This window comes from Aotus nancymaae, unplaced genomic scaffold (assembly GCF_030222135.1).
Source record: "Aotus nancymaae isolate 86718 unplaced genomic scaffold, 86718_ANA_hifiasm-v0.15.2.pri h1tg000057l, whole genome shotgun sequence".
Taxonomy (NCBI): domain Eukaryota; kingdom Metazoa; phylum Chordata; class Mammalia; order Primates; family Aotidae; genus Aotus; species Aotus nancymaae.
The window spans coordinates 23,016,412-23,031,921 of NW_026988471.1; the positions used below are offsets into that span (position 1 = coordinate 23,016,412).

At 37.8% G+C, this 15,510-nt stretch overlaps 1 protein-coding gene across 6 annotated transcripts in view; it reads right to left on the reverse strand.

Annotated features, from left to right (window-relative positions):
- ITSN2 (intersectin 2) overlaps nucleotides 1-15,510 on the reverse strand; it is a 165,580-nt gene that overhangs the window by 75,363 nt on the left and 74,707 nt on the right. For 4 of the 6 annotated variants that reach the window (XM_012453321.3, XM_012453320.3, XM_064363895.1 and 1 more), the window contains exons 16-17: nucleotides 15,241-15,380; nucleotides 13,529-13,609 (exon numbers count right to left, since the gene is read on the reverse strand). In XM_012453321.3, coding sequence (XP_012308744.2) covers nucleotides 13,529-13,609; nucleotides 15,241-15,380 — 221 coding nt within the window. The remainder of the gene's footprint in view (nucleotides 1-13,528; nucleotides 13,610-15,240; nucleotides 15,381-15,510) is intronic. The other 2 variants (XM_021677056.2, XM_021677058.2) reach the window with 1 other exon arrangement.

Sequence of the window (15,510 nt, forward strand, 5' to 3'; positions counted from 1 at the left end):
CTTCCATGGATTCAGCTGGTGGTCTTAGGATTCTTCTAATAATCACTCATTAGCTTAACTATTTTTAACTAGATTTCTTTCATTTGGAATCTACACATTCCTGAATAAGAGAGTAGAAAAAGGAGGCTGGAGGAAAAAAATGGGGGTGGGAAACTTAGAATAATCAAAAGAAACTTCCTGGCAAAGGCAGGAGCTAGACAATATTTGGGCAGAATGTTTTAGTAAAAAATGTTTTTTTGGTATCAACCTACACACAATAACAAAACTCCAAACTCCATTTCTTTTCAGAGATAACTGTTTTATAGGTGAACCTTTCACTTGATTAAAATGGTAGATTCAATCTGAGTACAGCATGGTGTCCAGAGACTATGTCCAACATGTCTGAGCAAAACATTTACAACTTAAGCCAATAATAATGCAAATACTGCTTTCATAGCAAATCTTCCATAGCTCTCAGTTTCTAGGGTTTTATTTTGTTGTAGCTTTCTCTAAATTCTGTTGAAAAGCAGAAGGATATAGTGGTTACAATCTATGGAGAAGAGCATGGGATTGAAGAATATAGTGGTTACAATCTATTTGATCAAGAGCATGGGATTGAAACAAGACTAACAAGGCTTGACTCAAGCTCTGTATACTAGCTGTATAACCTTAGGAAAGTTATTTTATAGTTTCCTCATCGGTAAAATGAGGTTAATCATAGTGTAAGAGTGTCCAATCTTTTGGTTTCCCTGAGCCACATGTAAAGAATTGTCTTGTGCCACATGTAAAATACACTAACAATAGCTGATGAGCTATAAATAAATAAATAAATAAATAAATAAATAAATAAATAAATAAATAAAATTGCAAAAAAATCTCATGTTTTAAGCAAGTTCACAAATTTGTGTGGGGCTGCATACAAAGCTGTCCTGGGCCGCATGTGACCTGCGGGCTGTGGGTTGGGCAAGCTTGTTATGACACATGCTTCACAGAGTTGTTGTGAGGATGAGTTAATACATATAATGTGCTTATTATAGCGCAGAGCACATAGGTTCTCAATAAACATTAGCTATTATTATTGGATGAAGACATAAATGAGAAGAGTACTAAGTTTAAAAAGGAGAGTAAAAAGGAGCCAAATTAATGTCTGATCTCAACAAGGCTGCAGGCTCAGCCCTCCAACTTGTCCTTTAAGACAGTGCTCTAAGTATTTCCTTACTAACGACATTCCCTCCAGTGTTAGTTAATGAGCTTCCTCATGCCATTCTGTATATTCCTCTATCATAGAGTCTTCCAACTGTATGATTGCCTCCTCCACTACAGTGAGTTTCTTGACAATAGGACTGTCTTTCATAAAGGTATCTCCAGCCAACAGAGAGCCTAGTACAATATGGATATTTAGTAAGTATTTATTGGACAAGTGAAAAATGCATAAACAATAGTCTATGCAAATTAGTAAGATTTGAAGACCACCACAAAGCTTGCCGAGTATATCTTATATCTGATTACAGTGATCAAAAAACTCCTAACCTTAGACCTATTCTTCTGGGTTAAGTCACTACTTCCAGGAGGTCCTTGTTACACATAATAGTTAAGTGAGAAAAAATAAACCAATCAGAATTCATTAAGAGTTGTTCTCAATCTTTTTTTTTTTTTTTTTTTTTTGATACGACGTCTCGCTCTGTCGCCCAGGCTGGAGTGCAATGGGATGATCTCAGCTCTCTGTAACCTCTGCCTCCTGGATTCAAGCAATTCTCCTGTCTCAGGCTGGTCATGAACTCTTGAGCTCAGGCAAACAGCCTCCCAAAGAGCTGGGATTACAAAGGTGAGCCACTGCGACCGACCATGTTGTTCTCAATCTTAATAGAATGACAGATTATCTCTTTCACGTTAAGGAACTTCTATTACTAGTTTGCCAATAAGTTTTACTTTTAAATTCATGAATGGATATTAAATTTTATCAGATACCTTTCCTGTATCTAATAAGATAAGCATAATATTTTTCTCCTTTAGTCTGTTTATATAGTAAATTACATTACACTTTTCTGTATATTAAATCATCTTTCTATGGCTGAGGTAAATCCAACTTGGTCATGACGGGTTATGCTTTTATATGTGTGTGTGTGTGTGTGTGTACATATATATATACACATAATATATATGTGTACATATATATATACACATAATATATATATGTGTATATATATACGTATGTGTGTGTCTGTGTGTGTGTGTGTGTGTGTGTGTATATATATATATAAATTTCTGCATTCAGCTTTTTAATATTGCTTCGATTTTTTTGCCTCTTTGTTAAATTGGCCTATAATTATCCTTTCTGATACTGTTCTTATCAGGTTTTGAAATGCTCACGATAGCTTCACATGATAAGCAGAAAGTATTTTCTCTTTTTCTGTATTTTGAAACAGTTGCCTAACAGTGGAATTACTTGCTTCTTCAGTAAAAACTCTGGGTTTGGATTCTCTTTTAGGGGAGATTTTAAACTACAGAATTAAAATGTTTAACAAAAACAGAACTATCTACATATTTTTTAGTCAGTTTTGGAAAACTGTAACTCGTTCATTTAAGTTTTTATATTTATGTGCAAAATTTTGTCAAATTATCATCTTTTAACATTTGTAACATAGTTATATTGCCTTTACACTAGTTCTTATTTGTGCTTTCTTTTTAAAATCAGTTTTGCCAAAGGTTTGTTAATTTTATTAATCTTTAAAAGAATCAAACTTTGGCTTTCTTGATACTCCATATTAAATGTCTGTCTTCTGTTTCACTATTTTCCCTCACTTTCTTTGGTTTAATATGTTATCTTTTTCCTATCTTAAGTTGAACATTTAGCTTATACATTTTCATCCTTTTTTCCCCTAATATTACCATTTAAGGTTAATACCCTCACTATTTGGGTTGAATTTCAGCTCTTCTACTTACTAGCTTGTGTGACCTTGGGCAAGTTACTTAACTCCAAATTGAACATCTGTGTAGCACTCTAAAGTGCTTTTACATATAATGACTACATTTGATCTTTACAACAATCCTGTAAAATAGATATTATCATGACTATTTCTGAGGCTTAGAAGATTAAGTGACTTGTCTGAAAGTCATGTAGTTTTGAACTATCTCCATTATGCCATTCAATACTATACCATGGATTCTATAAATCTGTTAACTTTCACTTAAATCAGATTAAATAACTAAATTATTAAAACATCTATATTAGCTAGAAAAAAAATTTAAGTGATTCAAATGAATTTAAAACAAATAGTAGTTCATTTCTACTCCAACAAGAGGTGACTAACAGGCAAGAAAGATAAAAGCAGCATTTTGAATAAGCAAACAGCAGGCAACATTAGTCTCAGTGAGAAGACTAACCAGTATCCAACCTTGGTGTGACCATTCTCTCAGAGCCTGCTGAAAAAAACAACAACAAAAAACAAGAGAAATCACCTCCCTCCATATTGCTCCCGAATTCAATGAGCCATCTTAAAACTCAGTTTTATAAGAAATGTTCAGAGTAACTGAGGACTAGAAAGGCCAGAATGATGAAATTTCAATGAAAAGGTATAGGACAGATGATTCTCCAAGGGATTATTTCCCCATGTTCAGTAATAGAAAAAACAAAAAATATATATGCTAAGATAATGAGGACAGAATGCTACAGAATCCCTTGCTGAGTAAGAATTCAAACCATAACTTCCATTTTCAGTAATCTTCTAAGGAGGTTTGATTTGAAGCCTTGAATCTTTGAAATGGGGCTTCCTCCTTGGGCAGATACAGAACAGAAAAAATCTAATAACTGGAATCTCTGCTCCCAGTGACAGTAGACTAATTTCTTCGAACAGCCCTCCTGCCAAGAACTACAAAAGCTGAATAAAATGTGAAAACCCCTTGTTTACAGGTATTGGAGTGCTATCAAGGCAGTGAGGACTAGCAAAGTCAAGAGGCTGGAGAGAAGGGAAGTTCAAGAGAGGTAACAGTGACATTCAGTGCCACATCTCCTTCTATGCATTTGCCCACTGGTAAATCATGGCTGAGGGGATAAGAAGCAGAGCAGAGTTTCCAGCCGTTTTAAGAGGCTGGAATTCAGGAAGAAGGGTCCTGGTAAACACTCTAGGTTTTTAGACCTAAGGCCACAAGAATTAGAGGTGAACAAGAAATAGAGCAGTCTAGCTTCAAATCAGCTCTGTAACTGGATTAAGGTGATCTGCCCCACACTGCTTGCCAGAAGCAAAAGGAAATTCTCTCTAGAGAAAATCTCACTTGGAGTGTGAAAATATCTCTGTAATTTTTCATGCAAAAAGTCTATAATAAAAAAATTACTGAGTATGCCAGAAGTCAAAACCATATGATCAAGAACTAAAAGAAAAAACATAACACTAGAAACAGTTGTACAGATAATAATTACCAGGTAAGAACTTTAAAACAAAAGTGATCAAAATGTTCAAGATATCAGATAACAAGATAAGAGAATTTTAGCAAAGAGCTGGAAACTATAAAAAGGAATAAAATGAAAACTCAAGAACTAAAAAACAGAATAGAAATTAAGAACTCAAGAGATGAGTTTAAAAGCAGACTAGTCATAGCTAAAGTGAGAAATATTGAACTCAATGTGAAAACATCTAGACTGAAGCACAGAGATACAAAAGGACAGAAAACACAGAACAGAATACAAGGTGTACACCAAACAGAGTGAAAAGGTCTGACATATTGGTACTGAGTCCTAGAAGGAGAGGAGAAAAAGAAATGTTGAGAAGCAATGTTTGAATAGATATCAGTCAAAAACTTTACCAAGTAACCAGTAACATCAAGTCACAGATTCAAGAAGAGCCAAGAAAAGCCCATGGCACATCATAGTAAACCTACTGAAAGTCAGAGATAAAAAGATGCTCAAAAGCAGCCAGAGGAAAAAAAGTTAAATTACCTTAAAGTTGACAGCAGATTTCATAATATGAAAACATGAAAGTCAAAAGACAACGCAATGACACGTTCAAAGTACAGAGAAGAAACCATTCTATAATTCTATAGCCACTGAAAATACTCTTCAAAAATAAAAATGAAATAAAGACATTTTCAGAAAAACAAAAATAGGAAGAACTCATCACTAATACCGACTTTAAAGGAAATACACTAAACACTAATGGACATCCTTCAGGCAGAAGAAAAAAATCCCAGATGAAGCATGGATATACAGGAAAGAATAAGGATTAATGGAAATCTGGATAAATACATGGGTACATCTAAATGAACACTGACAGAATGAAACAATAACAATAATGGCTTATAGAGTTTAAAATATATGACATGAATAGCACAAATGTAAGAGGCATATGGCAATACATGGAGTTAAAGTATCCAAGGTCTCTGCAGTATTTGGTAAGTAGTAAAATTACTAATTTATATTAGACTTAAATAAACCAAGGTTGCATATCGTAATTTCTAGCATGCCCATCAACAGAAAAGTAAAAGAAGGTATAACAAGCCAACAAAGAAGGAAAAAATCGAGTTTAAAAAAACATACATGATCAGGCCAGCAACAGTGTCATGCCTGAAATCTCTGCACTTTGGGAGACTGAGGTGGGTGGACCACCTGAGGTCTGGAGCTCGAGACAAGCCTGGTGAACATGGTGAAACCCCACCTCTACAAAAAATACAAAAATTATCTGGGTGTGGTGGCAGGCACCTGTAATCCCAGCTACTTGGGAGGCTGAGGCAGGAGAATCACTTAAACCTGGGAAGCGGAGGTTGCAGTGAGTCGAGATCGCACCATTGCACTCCAGCTTGGGTGACAAGAGCAAGATTCCATCTTAAAAACAAAACAAAGACAAACAAACAAACAAAATACATGGGCCAGGCATAGTGGTTCATGCCTGTAATCCCAGCACTTTGGGAGGCCGAGGTGGGTGAATCACCTAAGGTCAGGAGTTCAAGATCAGCCTGGCCAACATGGGGAAACCCCTCTCTACTAAAAACTCAAAAAATTATCTGAGTGTTGTGGCTCATGCCTGTAGTCCCAGCTACTTGGGAGACTGGGACAGGAGAATCACTTGAACCCAGCCGAAATAGCACCAATGAACTCCAGCCCGGGTGACAGAGTGAGACTCCATTTAAAAAAAAAAAAAATCAAAAAGTGACAAGAAAGGAGAGAGAAAGGAACATAAAACAGGTGAGACAGATAACAGAAAAAAATGGTAGATTAGGCTGGGTGCGGTGGCTCATGCCTGTAATCTCAGCACTTTGGGAGGCCAAGGTGGGTGGATCACTAGGTCAAGAGATCAAGACCATCCTGGCCAACACGGTGAAACCCCATCCTACTAAAAATACAAAAATTAGCTGGGCATGGTGGTCCGTGCCTGTAGTCCCAGCTACTCAGAAGCCTGAGGCGGGAGAATGAATCACTTAAACCCAGAAGGCGGAGGTTGAAGTGAGCCGAGAATGCGTCACTGCACTCCAGGCTGGCGGCAGAGCGAGACTCCATCTCAAAAAAAAAAAAAAAGAGGCCGGGCGCGGTGGCTCAAGCCTGTAATCCCAGCACTTTGGGAGGCCGAGGTGGGTGGATCACTAGGTCAAGAGATCGAGACCATCCTGGTCAACATGGTGAAACCCCGTCTCTACTAATACAAAAAATTAGCTGGGCATGGTGGCGCGTGCCTGTAATCCCAGCTACTCAGGAGGCTGAGGCAGGAGAATTGCCTGAACCCGGGAGGCGGAGGTTGCGGTGAGCCGAGATCGCGCCATTGCACTCCAGCCTGGGTAACGAGCGAAACTCCATCTCAAAAAAAAAAAGAAAAATTGGTAGATTAAAGTTCAAATGTCTGTAATTACACTAAAGATAAACAGACTAAATACTCCAATTTGAAATACAAAGATAGACTGCATTTTAAAGACCCAACTGAATGTTACTTAAAAAATACAATTTGGATGAAAAGACACAAACAGGTTTTAAGAGGACGGAAAAAAATATACCATGCTACGCTAACAAAAATAAAGCTGGTGTAGTTAATATAAGAAAAAGTAAGCTTTAAGGCAAGATACATTTCTAGAGGAACATATGATAAAGGGTCCACCCACCAGGAAGCTATAACAATTCTAAATGTGTATGCACCTAGTAACACAGCTTCAAAATCTATAAAGAAAAAAAAATAAAATGAAAAGAAGCATGGACAAATCCATGATCAAAGTAGATTTAATCATATCAATCTCCATAATTGATAGAAACAGATAAGAAAACCAGCAAATCCAATCATCTTGCCTTCACTCTAGAGAGCAGCAGGTCTTATTCTGAGGACCAGAGAACTTTCAAGGTTTTGATTATTTTTTTTTTAATAGAATTCAGAGGTCCATGAACTTGGACAGAAACAAAATTAATCTTTACTTTCACTAACTTCTATCTGAAATACAGCATTTTCTTCAATTCCAAATATAAGTAACAAACCAGTCCTATTAGCTACACTTGTGACATTTTTTACCAACAGAAATCAGATATTTCTTGTTATATTACAGATAACCTGTTATGTATGTACATCACATACATTTTGACTTCAAAATGATGGTATTATTATATCTGATACTATGTCTTATTATTTCATTAATATAGAAGCACATGTATTACTATATCACAAATTTGTTTTTTAAAATATTTAATGACTCAATTGATTTTTAAAATAATCCTATAAATTTCATTTTATGAATTTTAAATATTATTTTGAGAACAGGTCCAGAGACTTCATCAAATTGTTGACAAGTCCATGGCATAAAAATGGTTAAGAGGCTCTGTTTTAGATACCAATATTTATATCCTACCCCTCCAAGGAGCTCTTAAGGCCACACCTTATATTATTATATCCTACCTTGGAGAAAAAGGTAGACCTGAAATTCTCTGAAAGGAAAGAAATACTTCCTCAATCTTTATAATATTATAGATTTGGGAAATGTTTTCTCTAACATCTAACACATTGTCTATTGAAGTTTTTATTTATAATCCAAAACACTAGTGGTTCCTTCTCCCCAGTTTAGTAGCCTTATTGTCCTCTGAATAAATCAAAACCTCACCCTGCCACCTGGAGGAGTATTACTAACGTAGATTACCCCAGATCCTTGGAAGCATAGGGTTAAGATCTAACTCTCTGAAGGAAATCACAATTCTACCATTAACAGATTCTACTTTCCCACTATGGACAAGCATTTCCCCAATCATTATCTCAAGTCAACAGTGGTGACTTTACAACACACTAAAGATATTTTGGAGATTATGACAACCCCTTTCTTAAGAAGAATAACAAAAACATTTGTATAACATCTAAGAGTTTACAAAGCATTTCCATCTATATGCCATCTCATTTAATCATAAGACTGTGGGCAAAGAAGACAGGCAGTTACGTCAGCTTGTTTTGTAAAGGAAGAAAACAAAGTTTGGAGGGTAAATGACAAACAGTTACACAACTGGCAAGTGGTATGCATAAGACCAGACCTCACATTTTTAGATTCCTAAGCCAGTACATTTTCCATTGCACGTCACTGCTAAAAATGTGTGATTTTTTTTTTTTTTTTTGACACAAAGTCTCGCTTTATCACCCAGGCTGGAGTACAGTGGTGCAATCTTGGCTCACTGCAACCTTTGCCTCCCAGATTCAAGTTATTCTCCTGCCTCAGCCTCCCAAGTAGCTGGCACTACAGGTACCCACCATCATACCTAATTTTTTGTATTTTCAGTAGAGATGAGGTTTCATTATGTTGGCCAGGCTGGTCTCAAACTCCTAACCTCATGTGACCCACCCACCTTGGCCTCCCAAAGTGCTAGGATTATAGGTGTGAGCCACTGTGCCCGACCAGATGTGTGAATTTTCTTAATGGCCTGTCGAATGTCTCACTTTTGAATCCACTGGCTTTTTTGTCTTGGTGTAACTTGACCAAAAAAGTAAAAATTATTATTGATTCTGTACATGCATATTGCAGGTTCCAGTAAAACATAACATTCTAAGATAAATAATTTTAAATATTTTACTTTTGTTGTCACTACAAGCAGCCTACAAGAGCGATCACCCAGATGCCTTACTGTCACAAATGACCTGCTAAGTGTCTGTCCTCCTCCAAGACCATCAGGACCAGTTTCATCTCATCTACTGAAAAGACCTAGCCTTTCTTCTCATTCCTTATCCCTTGGATTCTTATCTCTACAGTGCTATTTATCCCTTCATCTGATCCAATCCCCTACTCATTCTCTCCTCAAAACTCTCCACTCTCCTGGAACTTCCTCTACATGATCAGGAAACTCTCACATAGCTACAAATCTTCTCTGAAAGAAAATTCTCTTACCTGTTCGCCTTCTTGGCTGATCCCTCGGGATACTACTTTTCCTACTAGTCCTCTCTCAGTTTATTATCATATACTCCATTTACATCAGGGTCAGAGGATAACTACAGTATTTTCTTCATTCTTCATTGCCACTTCCAGTTGGTTATTTCCCCCTCACTCTTACCAACTCCATGCTTTTCTGGGGCTCCTACCATCCAGCAATATTATTCTCTCCTTCCTTTTTATTGTCATCTTATGAGTCACCTAGTCATTCACTCACCTCATTATTCTCTAAGTTTTTGACATCCACATAGATGATGCAATCAAAACCTCAACTCTGGGGCTGATCTCTTCACCAATGACCTTTTTAACTTTACTTAATCCATCATTTCTATTATTACCATTGACCAAATATCCTATTCTTTAAACATAAGTTCTTACCCTCTGAACTTTTTTTATACCTGGTACCTCTATATCAATACAGTTTTTGTTTTGTCTTGTTTTGTTTGAGATGCAGTTTTGCTCTTGTTGCCCAGGCTGGAGTGCAATGGCACTATCTCGGCTCACTGCAACCTTTGCCTCCCAGGTTCACGCAATTCTCCTGACTCAGCCTCCTGAGTAGCTGGTATTACAGGCATGTGCCACCATGCCTGGCTAATTATGTATTTTTAGTAGAGACAGGGTTTCATCATGTTGGCCAGCTGGTCTCAAACTCCTGATCTCAGGTGATCGACCCACTTCAGCCTCCCAAAGTGCAGGGATTACAGGTGTGGGCCATTGCGCCCAGCCATCAATAGGTTTTCAACCTCACTGAGACCATTCTGTTGACTCCAATCATTCTCTTTCTTTATTAACATCCCTTCCTCTCTTCACATCCTTCATGTTTAGTTCATATTTCAGAGTTCTCATAATGCTTTTGTCAAGATCTGTAACTCTTTTGTCCCTCTCTCTGAGTGCATGTCTATTAAAACTCCAAACCTGTATGAACCCATGAACCTATTTCATCAGCTTTCTCTATGCTTACACCTAAACAGCTCAACACTGGTGAAGAAAAATCATACAATTAGGAATACTGCTTTCAATCTAAATACATCACCTCCAACTTCAAATAGGCATTCAACATTGCTCAGCACACTTAGGTTTTCCTCTACTTAACTTGCATACCTACACTGAGATGTCTACTTCATGCCTATTTCTCTCCTGAAACTTCCTAATCTTCCATTCATTCTCCTCACTACCAGTTATAAACCTTGCCTCATTAAGTCGTCAGACTGTAGTTCTCTCATCTTCCCATCTCAAAAAAAAAAAAATCAATAAAACTTCCTGCATCTCCACCTTTCTTCTTCCGGCCTAGGATGAGTTATGTTATATCCTCCACTACCCAGGAAGATTCTTTCTTATGGTCCAACTTACTTCTGATTTTAAGTCTTGAAGCTGTCAATATGGGAGGGGGCCAGGATGTACTGGGTAGAGAAAGGTGGGTCCCTGGCTAGGGCTTCACCCTCAGGCCTGTACCCATGGACCTAGGTGAGAACAGGCACTCCTGCCTTCACACCTAATTGCTGCATCTTCCAAGACCAACCTGGCTTGCCACACCCCCATCCTGAGCCTATAAAAACCCAAGATCCTAGCAAGGCAGAGACACAAGCTGCTGGACGTCATGAGGAACACATCGGTGGAAGACACAAGCAGCTGGTCATCAAGAGCACGCTGGTGGAAGAGCATGCCAACAGGTGCCGGCAGGCAAGCAGGCCACAGACCAGTGGAGTTTGGCCAGAGAGTCAAGAGAAGTGTCAGGCTGTGGCCCGACTCCGGGATAAAACCATCTCCCTCTGGCTCCTCCATCTGCTGAGAGCTACTTCTACTCAATAAAACCTTGCACTCATTCTCCAAGCCCATGTGTGATCCGATTCTTCCAGTATACCAAGCCAAGAAACCCCAGAATACAGAAATTCCTCTGTCCTTATGATAAGGAAGGGGGTCTAATTGAGCTGAGTAACACAAACCACCTATAGACGGCAAACTAAAAGAACACCCTGTAACACACACCCACTGGGGCTTCAGCTGTAAACATTCATTCACCCTCAGACACTGCTGTGGGGTCAGAGTGCCACAGCCTGCCTGTCTGTATGCTCCCCTAGAGGTCTGAGCCTCGGGGCACTGAAGAAATGAGTCACCCCCTCATCACATGCCCTGCGATGGGGACAAGGGAACCTTTCCCATTTCACTGTCAACTTTCTACTCTCTACCAACAAATTTAACTGCATTCATATCCATCTTTTCTCCATATGTTACAATGAAAGTATTCTTTTTATATAATCCTTTTATCTGTGCTCTCCATTCTGCCTTAATCTGCTTCTTCAGGGACTTTGCTTCATCAATTACCACCACTTTATAGATTCAAACTCAATCTCTCTCTTTTTCCCCCTGCCTCCTCCTTTCTTTTCTCTTTACTATTTCCTTCAAGTCTTTCTTAAACCAAAAAAAAGAAAAAGGTTTTCCTTTGACTCCCACGCTCTTTTCATTCTAAGAGTTGTTGCTACTCACTTAATCCTTCTTTAACTCCCACTCATTCCTGATCCACTGCAATCCAGCTTCTGCTTATCACTCAAGTAAAATGGCACTTTTAGCAAGGTCTTCAAAAGTCTCCTTGTTGACAAATTTAATGGATATGTTTCTTTATTTGTTTTAAGACAGAGTTTCATTCTTGTTCACCAGGCCAGAGTGCAATGGCTAGATCTCAGCTCACTGCAGCCTCCACCTCCTGAGTTCAAGCGATTCACCTGTCTCAGCCTCCTGAGTAGCTGGGATTACAGGCACCCGCCACTACACTCAGCTAATTTTTGGTACTTTTAGTAGAGACAGGGTTTCACCATGTTGGTTAGGCTGGTCGCAAACTCCTGACCTCAAGTGATCCATCCACCTCGCCTCCCAAAGTGCTGGGATTACAGGCATAACTCTCCGTGCCCGACTGATATTTTTCAGTACTATGATAACTAATTAACTCTGTATCATTTTCCAGTGACCACAGAAGACCTCTTTTCTTGCTCTCTGTGACAACACAGTCTCCTGACTGCTCTGACCATATAGATTTCATATCCCTTTAGTTTCCTAAATTGCTCGGATGAAAGTATCAATAAGCAGTGTAAGTCTGGAAGGCAGGAAGCAGAAGGAAGAAAGTAAAACAAGGGACAAGAATAAGTGCTGGCCTGTGGAGAATCAAATGCTAACTGAAAGAATCAGACCATATAAATGAGAACAGTCCACAAATCATCATTAAACTTCACTTTACAGATGAAGAAACTTAAGTTTAGTTTCTATGCAATCCATAGCAAAAGTTCCAAAAATCATATAATCTGGTCATTCATGCCATAACCATAAAGGCTAAAATATGGCTCCTCTGCTGCTACCATCTTTCCAATTTGCCTTACCTTTGCTTGGGTAACAAATGAGCTCTACTTCTCATGTTTCTGTCTTCACTGTGGAATATATATATGCATACAGGCAACTGCCCTATTGCCATCATCCATTTTAGTACTGAGTAGAATGTGTAATCAAAATCTACTACGGTCAGCAAGCAGTAAATATAAAGCACATTTCTTTAAGTTCTATTAAAATACAAATGTATTGACTATTGTAAATACTCTGTATGTTATACATGGCAAAGGAAACTAGTTATTTATATAAATAATTTAAACATTTTTTATCTGATGTGCAAGCATGTTTAAATATGAGGCCTGGTAACTAGGCCTGACTAAAGTTGGCCCTGAATTATTAGTTCTTTAAAATTTTCTTTATAACACTATTAGGAAGCAGCTTGGTACATATATGACATAAACTTGCCCTAGATTTCAGAAATTATTTTTATTTTAAACAATGATTTTCAGTATATGGGTAAGTTATTTAATTTCACATTTTCCTTTGAATTAACTTAGTAATCATCTCATCAGTCAACTCACTCACAGGGATGTTGTAAAGGCTATATTTCTAAGGAACCAGGCTATATTTCTAAGTATCTTGGGCCTCTTTTGAGAAAGGTTACTGTGGGCAACTTTACTAATTTCTGGCATTAGACTCAGGCAGTTAGATGGCAGAAGGATATTCAAGCAAGCAGAAAGCAAAAGGTTTATATTGTATATGCTACTTCAAACAAAGATACTCAGATAAAGGCAAAGAATAGTATAGTTTTAAAAAAATAAAACAGTAAAGTAACTCAAAGAAAAGAAGCTAGATATTAGAAAATAACCTTAAGTAAGAGGAAGAGGTTGTTGAGACAGCTTAGCAGAGACAAAAGGCACTGAAGAACAGAGTCATCCATATTCCCACACTGTAAGATAAGGCAGATAAAAAGCCAATTAAACTATGTACAGATTTTTTTTCTTTTTCTTTTTCTTTTCTTTGAGACGGAGTCTCGCTCTGTTGCCAGGCTGGAGTATAGTGGCACAATCTCGGCTCACAGCAACCTCCACCTCCTGGGTTCAAGTGATTCTCCTGCCTCAGTCTCCCAAGTAGCTGGGACTACCGACATGTGCCACCATGCTCAGCTAATTTTTGTATTTTTAGTGGAGACGGGGTTTCACCATGTTGGTCAGGATGGTCTCAATCTCTTGACCTTGTGATCTGCCTGCCTTGGCCTCCCAAAGTGCTGGGATTACAGGTGTGAGCCACCGCACCCAGCTATGTACAGGTTTTTTTTTTTTTAAAGAAATAATATAGGGAAGATAAGTTGGCTGGCTTGTCTAACCAGCTATGACAAATTTTTGGTTTTCTATCAAGTTTTTTCTACTGAATATATGCTTGTGTCAAGTGTATTATTAACACTGGTCACCTCAAATTCTCCTTCCTTACCTGAAGCCACCATGTTTTCCTTTCTTTGGCATGCTGTTTACTCTACATTTAGTGTTAATGTTATTCTAAATAAGTCAGCATGATAAAAGCCATATAAAGAGACAGCTTTCTTACAGAAAAGCTTTATGAAAAGCTTTATTTCTTGCAGAAAATACTTTATGCTCTGGAAACTTTATATTGTTAGCAATGGAAAAACTGAGACTATTCCCAAATTTACATTCTTTTTTTTTTGAGACAGAGTTTCGCTCTTGTTTCCCAGGCTGGAGTGCAATGGCACGATCTCGGCTCACCGCAACCTCCGCCTCCTGGGTTCAGGCAATTCTCCTGCCTCAGATTCCTGAGTAGCTGGGATTATGGGCACGCACCACCATGCCCAGCTAATTTTTTGTATTTTTAGTAGAGATGGGGTTTGACTATGTTGACCAGGATGGTCTCAATCTCTTGACCTTGTGATCCACCCGCCTCGGCCTCCCAAAGTGCTGGGATTACAGGCGTGAGCCACCGCACCCAGCCCAAATTTACATTCTAAGCCATTAGTCTGGTTTTTAGTTTCTTTCATAGGTATGGCTTCAGTATACAATGAACACTGGGGTAAATGATAAGCAGGCAGTCTACATTTTAGACATCTGCTCTGCCACTGCAACAAACAATAAATCATGAACTTGCTTTTCATGTAAAGTTTATAGTGCCAGATTCTGTTCTAGATTTCACTGATTATTGCATTATTTAACAAAGGTTAATTAAATTACACTGTAACAAGAAAAAAAAAGTGTGTTAAAAGAGCCTCTACCACCTGAACTATTTTCCATATTTCCCATTTTTGGAAATTGCCTAGGATCACGTTGGCTGAGATCAGTTCTGTAGTACTGACAAAGGCAACTATACTGGAAATGTCTAGATGCCAATACAAACAGAACATAGCTGTCAAAAACTGGAAACTGTGATAAAGTGTGATAAAAATTCTGATATAGTTGAAATTATAAAATAAATTATTAAAATGTAATACATATAATAATAGCTTTATTCTATTAAATAATAGATTTTATTCTATTAAATCAAAATAATGAAGAAGGCAGTTACCTAAAAATAAATAGTATCAAAAATAGATACCTTTAGTTGATTGTTAAAAGAATCCATTTCTGATAGCTTAGATGCAGTTTCTTTCTCAAGAGCATCTAATTGTTCTTTAAGTCTTTGGCATAATTCTTCCTTTTCTAATGATTTCTTATGAAGTAAACTGATCCCTGAATCTGAAAAACAAATATCAGACAGTTTACATTTCGTAGAAGTTCACATGCCATTACCAGCATGCCATTTACTGTTTGGTCAAATTGGTGCAACTAGATCAATACAAAGGATGTATACACATAATGTAGACCA